The 20,494-nt window shown below is 37.2% G+C and overlaps 1 protein-coding gene across 7 annotated transcripts in view; it reads right to left on the bottom strand.

Moving 5' to 3' along the window:
* NLN (neurolysin) overlaps positions 1-20,494 on the bottom strand; it is a 99,980-nt gene that overhangs the window by 11,911 nt on the left and 67,575 nt on the right. For all 7 annotated transcript variants that reach the window (XM_033852909.2, XM_019929955.3, XM_019929959.3 and 4 more), the window contains 5 exons: positions 19,335-19,701; positions 11,094-11,295; positions 2,179-2,365; positions 1,509-1,637; positions 156-292 (listed from right to left, as the gene is read on the bottom strand). In XM_033852909.2, the coding sequence (XP_033708800.1) occupies positions 156-292; positions 1,509-1,637; positions 2,179-2,365; positions 11,094-11,295; positions 19,335-19,701 (1,022 nt within the window). The remainder of the gene's footprint in view (positions 1-155; positions 293-1,508; positions 1,638-2,178; positions 2,366-11,093; positions 11,296-19,334; positions 19,702-20,494) is intronic.

Genomic DNA, 20,494 nt, shown 5'->3' with positions numbered 1-20,494 from the left:
GATGATGTGAGAAGATGCCAGACTTTCAAGTTAAGATTTGTTATCAGATCTCTTACTCTAAAAGTCTCGGTGTAATAAATATTTTTTTTTACTAGGAGTTAAAGGGGAGGGGGCAACTACAGAAGTAACAAAAGGAGGAAAAAAAAATACAATACCTCTGGATTCATTATCCCTTCTTTTTTAAAACAGCTGTAAAACATGTCCATGGAAAATACTTCACTCCAAAGATATCCGTAATATTGGCCATCATATCCCCCCGCCAAATGTCCAAAAGTTGCTGGCATATTTGTGCCTTTAAAGAAAGATACATTTCAATCAGTGTGATGGCAAATGTTAAATAGCAGGGTCTCAGCTAGCTAAGGTTTCCCTATGGGGAGTCCAGCTGTGGGAGGAGATAGTGGTAGGTCCTCACCTCTAGTACTCCCTGGGTTTATGGGTGCCGTTGGCCAAGATGTTTACATACTTCTCTCCTACCACAGCTCCGCCTCAGAGCTGGTTTCGGCCCTAAGCTCTGGAATGCCTAACAATAGTTTCAGAGGCTTTGTCCACACCTATCAGACAACTCGCTCCTTTCTTATCCCTTAGACACATATGTGTCTTACAAATACTCTAATAATATTAAGCCTACTCTTTGTCACACCTATTTATATCTGAAACAGTATCAGTATGGCACTTATTTGAGGTTCATAATTACTGAAAAAGAACTCTTTACGTGAAGAGCTAAAAAGGTCTTACCAATTCAATCTACCTCTAGGGCTACTTTACAAAAGGATTTTGTCCAAGTGGCCTGAGGCACAAAGTTGCTGTTCAGTCTACTAGAAACAGATCACAGAAGGAAGCGAGGAGCCTGGATGAACTCAATGGGCTATTCTGACCTTTAATATGGGTATAAATGTGACTGATTCAATTAAACAACAATTTCTTTGATAGAAAAAACTCACCTTTCCAACTACGTATACACGTACAGCTACATGTTTGCTTAAAATACACAAATATAAATGTAACATAGCATATGTCTGAGCATCTCCCACCCACTCACACAAATCTCATAAATAATACCAGGTTAGAAACTGCTGGTCAAACTGCCTTAACTGACCTCAGAAGCAGAATCAGACACAAGGTAGAAGCTTGCGCCTTTCTCTCAAACTGCCCCTTCTGGCAACATCTTACCGAAACCCTAGGGAAGTCACGGTGCATACAGGGAGGGCAGAGCCAGGCGGTGCTGCCAAACGGGAGTGGCTTTCTCTGCTCTGGGGTGGAGGCCGACTGCTCACGCCTGATCACACTAAAATGCTGCAAAGCTGGCGCCGCCTCCCCGTCAAGCACATTTGGACAGGATAACTCTGAGGACAGAGCATGCTGACCTGAAAGTCATGGTCTGATTTCAGAAATCAGAAGCAAATTATGTTAGGCAACCTGCCTGACAAACTCTACCTTCTCTGGCAGTGTTAGGAGTATACCCTGTGCTTCACAGGAAGAGTGAACTTTTAGTGATCGTATTTACGTACCTGGAGTAGCTGCAACACCTAAAATTTCTGTGCAGTATTTGGCATATTCACTTGCAGCATCCAGCGAAGTGTTCGTATGGAGAGACTGATCAACTTTGCTCAAAACAATCTGGCGTAAGGTCAGGAGACCTAATAACATAAGAATGTTGGACATGTTTTGGAGAAGAGAGAACTACGTGTTCTAATCATACATCATAGATTTCAAAAACTGATTCCTGTAGTACTCATTGCAAAATCGGAGCAAGACATCTCATTCTATTTAAGATTTAAAAGATGTATTTTTTTTTTCTTGGACATAATTTCAGGGTTCAGTATTCCAATATACTTAGCAGTCTTCCCTTCCCATATTAACACTCTGAGGGTACTATCATTACAAAAGACGAAATAAGTTCTATAGAAGAAGATGCAGCAGGCCTCTTGGCTTCTGAGATGGCCCACACTCAGTCTGTGGAGTGTGTTTCTCTCATGGCCGCTCTCACTTTCTGAGACGACCCCATGCTCTGGTGCCGCTCTTGCCTTTTGAGACGGTCCACGTTCTGTCTATGGAATGTGTATCTCTCTAAATAAATCCACTTCTTACCTAAAAAAAAAAAAAAGAAAAAAAGAAAAAAGATGCCACCAATTCTCCATTAAGCAATTCTAGCTTATTTTCTAAAATTATAAGTCATACCTGTGTTGACCAGTCTAGAAGCAACAAGTTTTTCAAGCAGATCATCTGTAATAGGGCTTCCATCTTTATAATGTTTTGACAGTCTTCGGAGGGAATCAGCGTCCCACACCCAATTTTCAAGCATTTGTGATGGCACCTCTACGAAGTCAGTTTCCACATTTGTTCCACTAAATCGTGCAAAGTCGGTCTAAAAAGTAAACATAAAGGTCTTTTTTAAAAAGCACTGAATGAAAACTACATATATGATGAATTATAATTAAGACTCACCAAAACTTAAATCAGAATCAGAGTCAACTGCTTCTTTGAATGGTTAGGATAACCTCAAATTTATATTGCAAATAAAACACAGTAGCCAAGCAGCCTGAAAAATAACCCCCAAATACCCTTTATTAAACTAATATTTCATTCTTTTGAATCACAGAACACACTTGGAACAATCATTAAGAAATCATAACTGAAAAAAATCAGTCTAAGTTAAAAGAAGCCTTAAGCTTTGAAAGTAAAAATATTTTAAAAGAATTTCCCATTAGAATTCCCTGGCAGTCCAGTTAATAAGACTCTGCGCTTTCACTGCTGAGGGCGCGGGTTCGATCCCTGGTTGGGGAACTAAGATCCCACAAGGCACTCAGGGCGGCCAAAAAGACCCAAAACAAAACAAAACAAAACCCGAAAGGAATTTCCCACTAAAAATGAAGAGATCCAAGAGATCTAAGACAAATCTCTCCCTAGCTCCCCTTTCTATTTGCATATCTTTGTTTACTCAATACATGCCTTTCTGGGGCATTCATCAGTCTATTATTTAACTACTCAAGTTTCCATCTAAATCAGTTAAAGAGTTAAATTACAACATTACAGACAGATGCCCTTTTCATGTGTGTGGTGTTTTGTGTTCTAAACTTTAAATAAGTGTTTCTAAGACAACCGTGTTGTAGAAAGCCAGAGCTGTACCTCTCAGATTGGGTAGAAGATGTTACCTTAAAACAAGAAGCCCCTTCAGTGGGATTTAGCACTATAATAGTTGGCAAGTGAGGTGAGTTAAATGCAGCTATGAGAAAAGAGAAACAACTGATATACTCAGAAGTTAAAGTACCCACTGTAAAAATAAAGGACTTATTCTGAGGGTGTGGGCTAAGCGTTAAAAAAAAGTTTTATTTAAAAAAGGAAAGTTTAGTAAATTGTTGAATCAGATGTTAGAAAGCTCTTGAGCAGAAAGATGGGAATTCACTAGACAGGCTGGTGTTTTTCAACCTTCACACCGTCCAGAGAACTCATGTAAAACTGCCATTGGCAGAGGAATATTTAGCATTTACCCAACTGGGTCAGCAGCAGAATGGGGGTTATTCTGTTATCTTTCCCTGAACCTCTGTCCTGTTTCCCTATTTAGATGCTTCACATCCCAGTCTTCTCTCTCTGACTTCATCATCCCTGGGGCTCTAAATGGAAGAAAGGGAAAGGAAGGCGACTTAACCACTGGAGAAGGCAGCAGACTGGTTGCCAAATCAGAAGCAAATAACCATTCTGTTTTTGGCCCAGGGCAGAGGCACAGATGTCTACGCCACCTCACATTCTGCCTTCCTCTCTTTAAGAAAAAAAATGTTTTCCTTGACTTCCTATTATAATTGTGCTGATTCTAGATATGAAGAGCTGCAACTACTGAAGGGCCAAGGGAAACTAAATTCACTAGGCACTGGAATGAGGTAAACTCTGTTTGAGGACAGGTAAATAATTTTTTATCCCCATAAAAAATTCTTACAGGTAAAGAGTCCAGGGCTCCAGAAAACTGAGTATTTTGCCACTTTCTTGTATATAATCTTCTAAAAATAACTACATCCAACATGATAGATAAAATAATTTTATACAATAATTATAATAGCCAACATCTATGGAGACTTTACTGTGTCAGGCATTTTGCTAGGCTCTTTGCATGGATTATCTGATTTAAATTCCAAAACAATTGTATAAAGCACGGTAATCTCCATTTATGAGATAAGGAAATTGAGGTATACTGAGATTAATGGTAGAACTAGGATTTTAAACCAGGTGGTCGGCCTACAGAACCCCAATTTTAACCACAAATGCTATTATACCGCTCTATCTCAGAGAAAAATCAAAGAAAAAAAGGCTAAATTACGATGTGACAAATTGATGAAATCATCTTGGATCTAGTCTTATATCAAACTTGCCTTTATGTGAATAGTAAAAGCGAGGTTTCGGTGTGCTTCCTTAAAAATCTGATTTCCTCTATATACTGGAAGATTTTTCAAAGTTCACACATGAGATTGAGGTGTAAAGGCCAGCCTCTGTAACCATCTATCCTGGATCTGGGATTCTGTAATACTAACTGCATAACTTTCTAAATATTATAGTTGTAAAATAAGTAAATAAAGACAAAATCACACCATCAACTATCACTGTACAATATTTTGAAAAAAATATAAATTTTGTATATCCTGCTTGTGTGAACATTTTTTGGTTAGTATTTGCTGATGAGAGGGAAAATCAACCCCAAATAACAATAAAATGTATGTGTGTATTTGGTGGTGGCAGTGGTATTTCAGAACCTAGAAAAACATGAACAAATGAATAACTCATGAGTTAAAATTAAATGAGAATTAACACAATTCTGTCACGCAGAGTAGAGAAGAGAGGGCTTATTCTCTCTGAAGCCACCCTGTAGTTGGGGAGAGAGCACAGCACATGAATGAACAGATCAACAATGTCTTCTAAAGAACAAAAGGAAATGTTTGCTAGGAGTAAAAGCTAAAAATAACTCTACTGCTTACTAATTTCCCGAAAGTCATGCTGCTTCTCCGTGTGCCCTTTGGGCAATACCATTTAAATATTTTTCAAATGAGGAGGACAAAGAACTTACAAAATCCAAAAGCTCAATTTCCAGCAAATAACTAAATTTGAACGTGCTAAGGAACCCACAGTCAGTCACTGTGTACGTCCACAAGGAAACCATGGGCAAGTCTTAGGATCCAGCAGCCTGATGGGGGCCTGACGTGCAAAACAGCCTGGCTGTTGAATTCCATTACTCATTGATGACCAGCAGGCAAATACCACTCCCCAGTTTTCAACTGTATGTTCCAAAGAACCCAAGAAGTACTTTATACAGTTTTCAACACGAATAATTCAATGGTGTTGAATACAGTACCTTATAAGCATTATTGCTGCAGGAAATATTTTGACAATAAAAGCCTAGAAAACAAGGTAAACTAGATTCCTGTTTAGTTAGAAGTTCTCGAGAGGAAGAAAGTTGTCTAAAACTATGAGACTTTTCTATATTATCTTTTAAAACAGACAGTCGGATGCCTAAAATATACTCCGTTATAGATTTTTACAACAAATGACTTGATGCTACAGAGATTAATTTCTCAATTGATACAACACAGTGAGAGCTGGAGCAAAATTATTAAACTAAAGCTCAAAAAGTTATGCGAGCTTTAAAGACCAAATCCTATATGGGTTATTGTTCTAATTGAGACTGGTTGCTTTTAGCATTTACAACTAAAGTGTTATTTTCATGAAAGCAAATCTCAGCTCAAAGAAAAGGCAGTTGCTGAAGTCAATAAGTGTACTGTGCTGAGGAAAAAGAACAGGGCTCAGGAGAGCGGACCTTGGCTGTCTGAGATGATCCCCTATTGATTTCTTAGCAGTCATTCCATGTCCCCTGTCTGATCTACCCCTAAATCCAGGCATGATGAAGTTTAAGTAACAAGTCATTGGAGAAAAAAAGTGCCACTGTCTCCTAGGCTTTGCTATAAACAGAAGGTTAAAGGTCATACTTTTAACTTCACATATACCTAGCAATCACTGGCAATGAAAACAGTAATAAAGAGAACCTGAATAACATTTTGTTAACTTTTACAACAGCCCTATAGTTCCACAGGTCAGTATTACCACCATCATTTAAGACATGTGAAGCAACACATTATCTGCAGAAGATTTTTCTAATCTAATCTTCCACCTTTGCCAATACTCTAAACTGCTCATTCTGTTGAACTCCCTGATGTTCCAGTGGTTAGGACTCTGTGCTCTCACTGCCGAAGGCCCGGGTTCAATCCTTGGTCGGGGATCTCAGACCCCTCAAGCTGTGTGGCTCGGACAAAAAGAAAAAAAAAAGGATACTTTCAAAAATAAATAAATACATAAATAAAGTGCTCATTCTGCTCCAGCTCCAGGAATCAAACTTCTAAGTAGCAGGTAATCATTAAAACAAAACAAAAATACAAATGTGATGTTTTCCAATCACCTTCCACAGATCTTCACCCAAAACCCGTGGAGGGTAAGCATTTGTGAACTCTTTAAAATCTGAAGTGACAGTGCTTTTCCTCATGGCAATCTTTTCCCCCGTCTCAAATTATGACCTGTATGCTACTTATTGATTTCAAAAGAGCTGAATTATATATAAGCATAGTTACAAGAACACTTCAAACATGTATGGCACTTTATTCTTTCCCAAGTACCTTTCCACACATTATTTAATCTCATCAGCACTCTAGGGAAGCAGATATGAGAACTGTTGTTGTTTCTTATTTTAGGAATAAGAAAAAAGAGGTGGCCCAAGGAGGTCAGAAAACGTGCCAAAAGTCACATAGCCAGGCCTACAAATACACGGATGATTTTTAATCCAGTGCTCTTTTCATAACACTAGGGTGCCTTCCTAACTGACATAGGCTACATTTATTTAAAACGGCATCTAGTCCACAATATTTAAAGCAGACAAGATGCTCTACTAGTCTTTAGATGAAATTAACAGATTATTTGAAATGTGAAGTTTTTCTTTCACTTTAATAAGGCTTTATTGTGGTTCTCATGTGTTGCTTTAAAATAACGATATCTAAAAAAAAAAAAAAAAAAAAAAAAATAATGATATCTAACAGTCCAAAACTCATTACTGCTCTTAATGCACAACCAACACAGAGACATCACAATGGAGGCTGTTAAGAAGCATTACTCTTCTTTTCTACAGGAAGTTCGAAAGTCCAGCGATTACTGACGCCCAAACCACAATAAAGCCATGAAACAGGAACAGATACTAAGGATGCCACTTCCTGACTGCTATCTTCAAAATTATCTACGCTGTAGTGTAAACACAAAAATATGAGTGAAACTCATTCTCTTGAATGATGAGATAGTAGACACCTTGAACTAGTCCATCTACATGTTTGAAAACTGGATGTTCCTGCTGACATATTTAAATATTACTATGACAAGCTCTAGCAAGCTCTTCTGGTCATCAAACTTGCAAACTGCCACAGTGGAGAACTCAAACACTTGGCTGCCATATCTTAAAACAAATCTACTGAATATGTATGGCAAACTTATAAATTCACTATATATTTCTCAGATAAGTCAGAAGTATTACTGAACACAGAAACTATTAAACTCCTTTTTCACTGCCATCTACTTTAGGTCAGTACAAAAGGTTTTGAAATCATTATAAAGCTGCAAATATATGGATCTGCATCTGTTACTTTTAAGACAAAAGCAGTGATCACTGGTTTCAAATACATTACTTTAAAAGATCTTAAAACGTTACAGGACATTTGAAAGGATTAACAGACAAACAAGAGATGGTTCGAAGATTATGTCATTAGGTGATGACCAGATAAGGGACTGTACTAATACACCATTCATCTGTATGACACATTTCGTGTTCAAGAAGGAGGTTAGGCAAATTCTAAGAATTGAATATAATCTACTGTTTCAAGAAAGAGACATCATTCATCATCAGTATATACACTGATTCATGTATATATTCATATGTATAGTTGTCATATATATAATTGTATGTTCATATATATAGCCGATTCATATATATGTGTATATATGAAACATACATATATTTCGTTCATCAGTATATATATTGATCAACAGTAAATATGCTATCAGCAGAATATCAGTATATACATTATCATCAGTATATCAGTATACATACTGATTCATATATATTCATGTGTGTAGTTCAGTCATATATATGTTTGGTCATATATATAATTATATATTCATATATAGTTCATTTATATATATATGTATATACATTTCATTCATGAGTTACAGAGCTTTAAAATGAAATAATACCAGGACAGTTATTTTCCAGTACTAAAATGAGTATTTCAAAGAATCAAAATTAATGTAAGAAATAATGAGAATAACAGAGTTGTAGAGAACTGTATCGTGAACACATGATAAGCATACAATATTAAGGTTATAAGAGGGCTGTGTTTGAAAACAAGAACACGCATCAAAAGCATGGAAAACCGTATCTGAGGATCAGTATTATTTTAATAAATGTGATTAAGACACCAAATTACTTCCTCAGAAATCACTAGCTGATAATCAACATCCCAATAAAGGAGGAATCTGCTCTAACCCAGTTTTTAACTTGGAATTCAGTATGGTCTGGGCTTCAGGGGGTCGGTGTGCCCTTTGAAATTCCAGGTAGAAATCTGACTGTATAAGTGAATGTGCATTTTTCTGGAAGAGGTATCTATAGCTTAAATCATATTTTCATAGGTTCTCAGATCCAAAGAAGTTAAGATCCACTGTTCTAAAAGCAGACTATTGTTTATCTGTGTACAAATACATAACTAAGATCTTAGATAATCTAAGTAACCTAAGTCTGAAATTAAGAAAAATATTTGACTTTCCCAAATTATTCATAAAAACACTTGAGAAAAATGGAACCTAGACTTATCCTAATTAAAGGAAATGTCAGTCATAGAATGAACACTGATGGAAAATAAATATTTCAGGAAACCTATTGCTGTGAAAATAGACTTTAAAATTACCTAAGAAAGAAAATTTAGGTTATTCTGAAAGCTTTATTTTCCTTGGATTAAACAGAGAGTAGAAATGGCTATATCAGTATATTAGGATTTATTTATCTGAATAGATTCATACCAGAGTCCCCTCTGTTTTTTAAAATAAAACATGGAAACACCAGGATGTAAAGATAAAATGTTGAAGAACTAAATACTTTTTTTTAACAAAAGTGATAGTAGTATTCTGGAAAAGAGTGGGTACATTTTTGGTTATTACAATGATTAGGGGCTGCTCTGGGGGTGGGATGCTGGATGTCCAGGACTGAACTGCACATGTCAAGACAATGAAAAATTGTCCCCTATTCTGCATGTCATTCATATGTCCTGCTGGACATTCATATCAATGAAAAATCTGTAATTAAGTGAGCCTAGAAACTAACTCCATTACACATATTTTTACAAAATTTTTTTTGCACACTTAAAGTTTCCAAGACTCTAACTACTAGAATCAATTGTGTAAATCAAAGTAAGATTACTTTCTATTTGGAAGTGTCCCAAGAGATAGTCACCATTTTGGAAAATCATGTCACTATTGAGGCCTGAATGTTTGTGTCCCACCCCTAAATTCATATGTTGACACCTAACCCCCAATATGATGGTAGGAGGTGGGGCCTTTGGGAGATGATGAAGTCATGAAGGTGAAGTCCTATGGCTGGGATCAGTGCCTTGTAAAAGAGATCCCAGAGAGCTCCTTTCTGCTATGTGAAGACACAGTGAGAGGGTGCTATCTCTGAACCAGAAAGCAGGTCCTCAGCAGACATCAAATCTGCCAGCACCTTGATCTTGGACTTCAGCTCCCAGAACTGTGAGAAATTTCTGTTATTTTTAAGTCACCCAATCTATGGTATTCTGTTATAGCAATCTGAACTAAGACAACTGGCTATACCATTCTTGGACTTGAATGGACAAAACAAACCGCTTAAGTATCAGTCTGCAGTTTTTGCTGCAAGATTCGGGGTCATTCACGTATAATCTGACTACTTCCTTATGTCTTACTACACAGCCATGCCCAGGCATTACAATTTGAAAAACATAAACAAAATGCTTTCTTTTATGCAGTGAGGATATTGCATAGATTAAAAAAAATTATCTGTATAGAAAAAGACCTTTAGGGAAAAACTAGTTAAATCCAAATAAAGTATTGAGTTTAGTTAGGAGTACTGTACCAATGATGTTAGCTTCTTAGTTGTGGCAAATGTACTATAAGATGTTAACAGTAGGGGAAACAGGGTGAGGAGTACTGTCTTTGCAACTTTTCTGTAAATCTAAAACTATTCTGATAAAGAGGTTATTTCTAAAAAGTTCATCTTTAGAGATGCATGGAGATTTCAAATTTGGAAAACTGTCCCTCTACTTCTGTAAATATCAGTTTTTAAACTGTTAGGCTGAACAACTGAACTAGATGTATTCGTATGTCAACAGCGGTTAAATATTGGCATGTTCATATGGTTCATCCTAGAATAGTGTGGGCCTAGTTTACTGGACTATGTTACAAAGTTTAGAATAAATACACTTTTCATTTTTAAAAATAAAGAGAAACTAGTTGCAATCCGCTGCACACACACATTCTCTTTCTTAGTAAATTCTCCCCATGGCTACACCGTGCTATCTGTGATTTTAATTGAAGGCTAGTAAAGGAAGGTGTTACAAAATATTTATTATTAAAAAAGGAGTACAGAGTCTGGATGATTGAAAAACATTGAACTAAACAAAGCATTAATACGCAGAAGAGACAGATTATAGCACAGTTTATCTCTGAAGCTTACACCAAATTCCTATGAGGAAAAGATTTGAAAGGAAAAAACACAGTATTTGTAACCCTTCCTTAACGACAGTTTTCTTTTTTTTTCATAGGGTGGTATTCAATGAAGCTCTTTCATTAGTGGATCAATCTCTGAGTAAAGGTATGTTGTGAAAACATAGTAAGAAAAATTTCGTGTTTTTGCAGAAGGCCTATGAAATTTTTGAACATGTTCAGCTTCTGAGAAAACATGTTAAGAAACATGTTGAGAAACCTGACATTGGTGGAAAAAAAAATCTGGAAAAGCAATTAGTAGGTCTACCATAAAAAAAAAAATCACTCACCTGTGCACAAATCTGATGCATGACGTGACCAAATTCATGGAAGTAAGTCCTCACCTCATCGTGTCTCAGGAGAGAGGGACGACCTGCTAGTGGCTGTGAGAAGTTCACCACGAGGGCAGCCACGGATATCATGCGGCTCCCATCAGGCAGGAGGCAGCCAGGCTGGAGACCAAAGCAGGCTGCGTGGTTATATTTTCCTTCCCTAAGGAACCAGAAGCACAGTTGGTGAGATACAAACACTCTTCTCTAGCAACAACATTGGCATGGCCTCTCTTAGTCATTTAACCATATTTGATAACAGGAGATGCTTTGAAACATTTAATTCACCTTTTACAAAGTGGGTCGATGTTTTGTTGAAATGAAACAACGAAAACTAGACAAACAAAAACCCCACTATCACTTGATATGAGTTATATTTCCAAGGTTTCTTTTGTTGAAATCTTAATATAAGAATTAAGAATATACACCACAAGTAGGGTACAGCTGAATGTCCAATTTATTGTAACAAGCTCTTGCTTTTTGTCTTCAAAGATAGAGTCAATAAACACTAAATAGTGTTGAAGCAAAAGTGAAATAATGGAGTTTGACTTACTAGGTAGTTTTTCCTTAAAGTTAAAATTGATTAAAAAAAACTGATAAAAACTAAAATCCAGACAGTAATATTGTTCTTTTATTCAAGGAGGGAAGAATCAGTACTCATAATTAAATGAGCTCCTTTTATAAGCCAGACAGGCCTTTTTTGAAACAGAATGCTTTTATTTAGCCTTGGAAAAAGCATAAATTATACTATAAAGTCATCTATTCTAGGACAATGTGATACCAGTGATGGTAGCTCTCAAAAGCTATGGGCCATTAGACTTTATTACAGGGATAGGTTTCCTCCTTTTTTCTTTGCTCAGAACATGAACGTACATTCAGGTTTAGTGTGAATTTTTTAGTTTGATGTTTTGATTTGTATATCTTTTTCTGTATTATCTTTTCTTTGCGACTCATAACTTTTTTCCTGCTGAAGTTATTCAGGTAAAATAAAAACAAAAACAAACTAGTCTTTTTACTGCTTCCTATTAAGATGTAGAAAGCTGAAAAGGGCATTGCTCCTATTCTTACAACAACATGCTGGACAATTTGCAAAGCACAACTTTTCTTGAACCCATCGGAAAGTGAAGGTTGAAGGGCAACCAACCTACAATCCATCTAAGACAGATGCCTCCAAGGAGAAAGAGAAAGGAAACAAGCACTTTTTGGGTTTTTGGTTTGTTTGTTTTTAACCTGGGGCAGACACTGCAGACATCAGTAAGAAAATTTTTAACAAATTGATAAAGATTGATGGTGAACCAGCAAAAATAGGGAACCACTAGGAGTTATTAGATAAGGGAAATTTTGCATCCATTTGCAGGGTCTTCTCCTTAGACCTCACTGAGTACACACAAAAAAGACAGGGGCAGGATGAGAGCTCTGGGAAAGAATCAGTGCTGATGCAAGCCTGGTGGAAGGGAGCATTGCCTAGATCCATTTCACCTCTCTCCTAGTGGACACGAGCCTTGAACTTCTCATGGAAAGGCAACAAACCCTGTTGCCCTAAGAGAACTGGTAAAAACCCACTGCCGCTGGGGGGATGGTAACACAAAAAAACACTCTACTCCTGAAGGTAGGGCAGGAAAACATCCTGGGCCCAGATCTACAGCTGAGGGTGGGGCAGTATCAGTATATAGGTCTACTCCTCAGACCCAGGGTAAGACTGAACAGAAAAGACCCCCACCCCACCTTTCCAGGCTAATAGGCATCCAGTAATAAACAATAGCAGTCTACTGCAGGGAGAGGAACAAGAGCATGAAAAGAGACCTGCTCTAAGGCACAGCACAAATGAACAACCTCAAACTAAGTGGAACAGACACTGAGAAAAACTCTGGCAAATAAGCTCTCATCCTAAACACATACAGGAATCTGAAGCTTTGGGTTCACTGAGGTTAACCATAGCAATAACAAGGTCCAAACCCAGCTCAACTACTAAATGGAATGAGTTAAAGACTCACATTAAAGGCCTAGCAGAAGCACATATGTGCCCACTGCCAGGTATAAAAACTATTTACCTTAGTCTTTTCTGTCTTATATAAGTGTCTGACTTAAAAAAAAATTATAAGGCACATGGAGACGCAAGGAAAAAAGACACAATGTCAAGAGGCAAAGAGGGCAAGAAAAATAGACTCAGATATGACAAAGATGTTGGAGCTATCAGACAGAATATTTACAATAACTTACATGTTAAATGTTAAAGGTTTTGGAGGAAAATGCACAGTCAGATGGATAATTTTGGGAGAGAGCTGGAAACTATGAGAATAAAATGAAAATGCTAGAAATAAAAAGCACAGTAATGGGGATGAAGAATGCCTTTGATAGTCTCATTGATAGACTTCCCACAGCCATGGGAAGAATCACTGAACCAAAAGATAGGCCAATAGAAATTACCCTAAAACACAAAGATTTTTAAAAGGGTGCCAGAAACAAAAAACAAAACAAAACAAAACAAAGACTCAAGAGCTGCAGGACAATATCAAATGATCTATTATATATATGTAAGTGGAATTTCAGAAGGAGAATAGAGAAAAGGATAGAAGAAATATTTGAAGAATAGCTCAGAATTTTCCAAAATTAGGGAACTCCCTGGTGGTCCTGTGGTTAGGACTCTGAGCTTTCACTGCCGAGGGCCTGGGTTCAATCCCTGATTGGGGAACTAAAAGCCTGCAAGCTGCGTGGTGTGGGCCAAAAAAACCCCCCAAAAACCAAAAGAATAGCTCAGAATTTTCCAAAATTAACAACACTAAACCACAGATCCAACAAGTTCAAAGAACACCAAGGAAGACAAATACAAAGCAAACAACCAATAAAAGAAAAAAGAAGAAATTATCCCATATGCCTAAGTGTATGGAACTGCTGAAAGAGAGGAACAAAGAGAAAATCTTGAAGGCAGTCAGAGGAAAAGAACGCAGTACAGAACACAGTAAGAACACAAAAAGAACACAGTAAGAATTACAGCCAATCTCTTGTCAGAAACTCTGCAAGCCAGAAGACAATGGAATGCCATCTTTAAAGTACTGATAGAAAATACCTGTGAACCCAGAATTCTATAAATAGTAAAAAATACATTTCACAAAAGAAAGTAAAGGAAAGACTTTCTCAAAAAAAACTGGTATATATTACCAACAGACGTGAACTACAAGAGATTTTAAAGGAAGTTCTTCAGGCAGAAGGGATGGGATACCACTCTAAACTTGTAACTACAAAGCAATTAGTGCTGAAAATATAATAAATGAAGATATATTACAATCTATTTTGAATTGCTGTGAATAATAGTTGACTAATCAATAATACTAACAACGCACTGGGTGTTAAGCATATGTGAAAATAACATGTAGGCCAACGATAGCACAAATGATAAGAAATATAATATAACTTGAAGGTAGACTGTGATTGAAGATATTGATATATACTTTAAACCCTTAGGCAATTTTTTAATTTAAAAATATTAAAAGGAGATGTAAATAATAAGCCAGTAGAGACAGTAGAGACAAAAATAAATCATAAAAAAACCTATCAACCCAAAAGAAGTCAGAAAAGTGGGGAAAGTATAGATGGGACAAAAAGTAAGATGGTTATACTAAATGTAAGTTTCCTAAGCATGTCAATTAAAACATTATTAGAGTGGATAAAAAAGCAAGCACCAAGTACAGTGTCTATAAGAAACCCACTCTAAATAAAAAGGCAAAGGTAAAAAGTTAAAGGATGGAAAAAGATACACTGCAAATGCTAATCAGATGAAAGCTGAATGGCTATAGTAATAGCAGACAAACAGAACAAGGAATATTACTAAAGATAATAAGGAACATTATATAACGATAAAGGGGACAGTTCTCTAAGTAGATATAACAATTCTAAATATGTGTATAACTAAAAGCAGAGCTTCAAAATATACTAAACAATTCAATATCCTGTGACAAATCATAATAGAAACCAGTATAAAAAAGATCGTGTATATATATGTATAACTGAATCACTTTGCTGTACAGCAGAAATTAACACAACATTGTAAATCAACTATACTTCAATTAAAAAAAATACATGAAGCAAAAGCCAACAGAACTGAAAGAAGAAATAGACAAATCACTTAGAGACTTCATTCCTTTCTCAGTAATTAAATGAACAGGCTGAGAGAATATCAGCTCAGATATAGAACACCTGAACAACATTATTGGTCATCTTCACCTAACTGACATTTACAGAACCCTCAACCTAACAACAGAAAACAAATACTCAAGTGCACATGGAACATTCACCAAGACTAATTACATGTTGGCTGTAAATCAAAACAACTTAAAAGAATTCAAAGGATATAAAGTACATTCTCCAATAAGAACAGAACCAAACTAGAAATAACAGAAGGCTAACTGGAAAATATCCAAATATTTGGAAATTAAAAATATACTTCTATAAATATAGTCAACTTCTCTTTGACTAAAGGGCAAAGGCACAGATAAAGACAATGGAGCACAGACATTTTTTTCAACAAATGATGCTAGAACAACTAGGAGTCCACATGCAAAAAAATGAGTCGAGACACAGACCTTACACCCTTCACAAAAAATAATTCAAAAATGGATCACAGACCTAAATGCAAAATGTAAAACTACAAAATTCCTAGAATATAATGCAGGAGGAAATCTAGATGACCCTGGGTTTGGCAATGACTTTTTAGATGAAACACTGAAGGCACAATCCATGAAAGAAAAAAAATCAATAAGCTGGATTTCATTAAACACTGTCAAGAAATTGATAAGACAAGCCATAGACTGTGAGGAAGTATTTACAAAAGAGACATCTGATAAAAGACTGTTATCCAAATACACGAAGAACTCTTAAAATTCACCAATAAGAAAACAAACAATCAGATTAAAAAATATACCAAAAACCTTAACAGACACCTCCTCAAAGGAGATACAGAGATGGTAGTCAAGTATATGAAAAGTTGTTCCACATCATATGTCATCAGGGAAATGCAAATTAAAACAACAATGAGATACCACTACACACCTATTAGAGTGACCAAAATCCAGAATACTGACAACACCAAATGCTGACAGGGATGTGGAACAATAGAAACTCTCATTCATCACTGGTGGGAATGCAAAAATGGTACATGCACTCTGGAAGACAGTTTGGTGGTTTCTTACAAAACTAAACATACTCTTACCATACAATCTAGCAATTGCACTCCTCGGTATTTACCCAAAGGGACTGGAAATTTATGTCCACACAAAAACCTGCACATGTTTATAACAGCTTTATTCATAATTGCCAAAACTTGGAAGCAACCAAAATGTCCTTTAGTAGATGAATGGGTAAATAAACTGTGGTATATCCAGACAATGGAATATTATTCAGTGCTAAAAAGAAAAGAAATGAGCTATTAAGTCATGAAAAGACATGGAGGAACTTTAAATGCATAATGCTAAATGAAAGAAGCCAATCTGAGAAGGCTACATACTGTATAATTCCATCTGTATGACATTTCAGAAAAGGCAAAACTATGGAGAAAGTAAAAAGATCAGTGGTCGCCAGAGGCTGGGGTGGTGGGGGAAGGGATGAAGAGGCCAAGCACAGGGGATTTTTAGGGCAGTGAAACTACTCTGTATGATACTATAATGGTAGATACACATTATATATGTCTTTTCAAATCCCAAGAAAGTATAACATCAACAGTGAACCCGAATATAATTTGGGTGACAATGATGTGTCAACGTAGGTTATAACAAATGTACCACTCTGGTGGGGGACGTTGATAATGGCAGAAACTGTGCGTGTGCAGGGCAGGGGATATACGGGAAATCTCTTTACTTTAGGGTCAGTTTTGCTGTGAATCTAAAACTGCTCTAAAAGATAAAGTCTGTTTAAAATAAATAAGTAAAAATAAATAAATAACAACAACAACAACAGAAAAGAACTGTGTCAGGCTGAGCTAGGAGTGAGCAGGGACATGGGAAGGGAAGGCAGACAGAGGAGGGGAGAGAAGGGAAGAGAACCCATGGACATGTACACCAGAAACCGTGCACTGAATTTGATAACATTTTCAGCCAGTCCAGCCTCTGGATGTTCAATGGGTCCATCAGTGTTTCTGGAATGATTTCATGTAGTTAGACTGAATTGTTTAAACAGGTAAACAGATCTATAAATATTATTTTACCGGGGAAAACAAACTAATCTGCAAGGTGTTTATCCTGTTATATTTTATACATCTTGGTCCATTATGAAACACCATAAGGACTTTCGATCAATTTAAAAATCAGTGCCATTGAGGGGTTTTTATCTTTCTTTTTAAAAAATAAATTTGATTTATTTAATATCAAAGGTTTCCTTACTCTGAGAGTATGTCTTTTTTACGTTGTGTTTATAAAATGATGGTGATTTTTTTTTTTTTTTTTTTGCGGTACGTGGGCCTCTCACTGTTGTGGCCTCTCCCGTTGCGGAGCACAAGCTCCGGACGCGCAGGCTCAGCGGCCATGGCTCACGGGCCCAGCCGCTCCGCAGCATGTGGGATCTTCCCGGACCGGGGCACGAACCCGTGTCCCCTGCATCGGCAGGCAGAGTCTCAACCACTGCGCCACCAGGAAAGCCCAAAATGATGGTGATTTTAAAAGATGCCCTTACCTGGCATTCTTATGTTGGAACCATTAGAGGTTTTTTTCCTGTTGTTTGACAATCTCAGTGTTTGATGAATAAAAATTGATACGTGATTTAAAAAAAGAAGAAACTGGTCTTTCCTAATCTACTACAAATATCCTTTTTTTGAGTCAAGTAGACAAAGAAAACAAGAAGCAAGCACGTCAGGAGACAGAAAGTGAATATTAACTAGGTCACTACCCTCACAAAACATCACTCTCTGGTCCCCATACCTGAGTGCTGGTAGCAATGGCCAGATCTCTGAGCACAAAAGACACCAGTTATATCTTGGCAAAGAAACAGCAGGATGGGGTAGCTAGACTTGCTATCTTTGGCCATGGAAAGAGAATCCGGGGACAGTTATAGGAAGCTCCAATGCTGAAGGAGTTCCCCTGAAAGAATTCTTGGCCTAAAACTGTATCCTGACACTCTTCAATTAAAAATAGACTTATCCAATTTGACATGGGTTTATTTTTAGATCATATCAGAAGTGAAAGTAAGTCCATAAAGCAGTGGGATCAGACAACTCTGCCTCCTGTCTGGTTGACAATAGTTAACCAGCCTCCTTCCTGAAGTCATGCAAAATCAGTAGGTTACGAAGTTGCATGTGCTGCTGATCTAGAGAGATGCTATTGATATAATTTACTCTGGCCTAGTTAGTAAAACTGCAACAAGCTGGCTTTGTTTTAGAAAGCAGCCTACAGAGAAAGTAATCCAAATCCTTTCATGTCTGATGAAACACTGTGGAGTACATAGTTACTACATGCTACAGACAGTAATAATAATATTTTTAAGTCTTACTACTGATTGAATGCCCAGGCTGGGTGATTAGCATATATAGTCTAATGCACAAAACAAACCTGTAAAGCAAACATCATTCCCATATAATAGAGGTGGATATAGAGACTCATAAAGGTTATGTCACTCAAGCATTCCAACTCAAATTTGACTGACCGCCAAGATTTTGCTATTCCTTTATACTGTGCTGCCTTTCAGCCAGACTGAAGGGAGTGGACATAGATTTAAGAGTACTGGCAGACAGATCACCTGAATAATAAACATTCTGAAGTCAATTTTAAATTAAGAAATGCAGGGAATTCCCTGGCAGTCCAGTGGTCTGCACTCTGTGCTTCCACTGCCGTGGGCCCAGGTTCAATCCTAGATAATGATGATGATAATGATAATAGTGATGATAATAGCAGCTCACATCTACTAAGCACTTGCTGTGTGCTGGGTAGTCTTCTAAAAGCTTTGCATGTAATTAACCATTTTAGTCCTTACAACGACCTTACAAAGCAGGTATGATTGGTATTCCCATTTCATAGGACTGTAATATAGGTAAGGAAACTGAGGCAGAGAAAAATTAAGTAAGCTGCCTAGTAAGTGATGGAGCCAGACATTCTGGCTTCAGATCCCACATTTTTAATCCCTATACTAGGAATCACATATGAGAATTATGAAAGACAAGAATCTTAATCTGGGTAGGAGTTGAATCCCTAAGGTCCCTTCCAACACGGTGATCCTCAGTACCTTGGATAGAGGTCCAAGTAGAACTGTCCTAATACTTCTCCCGTAGCTTTATCCTTCACAGTGTAAAGTGTAACACTCTTATGCCAAACATGAGCATCTGTCACTTGCTCAAATGAAAGTCCCAACAGCTCCTGGTAGATGTTCAGTAAGCCTTCAGTGACCACTTCAATTGGGAAGTATTCCTTGAGGATCTCTTGGTCTACAGAGTACTTGAGTTCTTCTGTCTGAGTCATGTAGTAATATAGATCCCAGGCATTGATTTTCCCATCGTATTCAAGACCTCTCTCTTCACATTCCTTTTTCTTCAAATTCAAAATAAACTCTCGTTCTGCTTCACCCAAGGGTTTTAATTTCTGGCTTAAATCATCTGTGAGGAGAGGGAAAAGTTGGCAATCCATTGCTCTTGGAAGCAGGCATATTCATACATACCACCAGTATTTTAGCATTGTGCTTCCTCCTTTGTCACACTCAATACAGATACATCAGGAAAAAAGAAGGAAGGAAGGGTGGAAGGAAGGGGAGAGGAAGGGAGGGAGGGAGAGAGGAAAGCAGGCTTTATTATGACAGCACTGCTGTTCTCTTCAGGGTAATTTATTTTATGGCTCCTCACCCTTCTTCTTCTTTTTTTTTTTTTGCACCACCCAAGTCAGGCCACAACTTCCTTACATCATCAACAAAGCTGAAGTTTATCTCAGAGAACTCTGCCTTAAGAACATTATAATTCAGGGAATGAAGCGATAGTGAAACTAAACTCATGTACGTGATTATTCTTCAATGAGGTTAGGCTCCTCAGAGACCTAGGGAAAACAAATCAGGTGTGACCTGAGGTCAGAATTACTGAAAACTGTTCATCGCCTTTGAGAGCCATGGGTTTAGTTAATCACTATCCCATTCCTATGAAGAAGGTCTATTGGGACATGGCAATTCTACTTTTTAGATGGATAATGCAATTTAACACTGTGGTCCGTTTTTGACTATTGCACTGTATTTGGCTAAAGGAGTATGCTTTTATTATGTATTTATTTCCCACAATTTGCTACATATGTAAGATAAAAAGCATTGCTCCTGTAAGGGGCATCCCCATAGTGTGAGGTGAAGGCAGCAGCTTGAGCAGTGCTGTGAAACAAAAAGAGGAAAATCATGGAAGATATAGAGAGATG

The sequence above is a fragment of the Tursiops truncatus genome, chromosome 3 (genome assembly GCF_011762595.2).
Source record: "Tursiops truncatus isolate mTurTru1 chromosome 3, mTurTru1.mat.Y, whole genome shotgun sequence".
NCBI lineage: Eukaryota > Metazoa > Chordata > Mammalia > Artiodactyla > Delphinidae > Tursiops > Tursiops truncatus.
The sequence above is the reverse complement of the archived record's forward strand: the minus strand, read 5'-3'. Positions and strand labels throughout refer to the sequence as shown.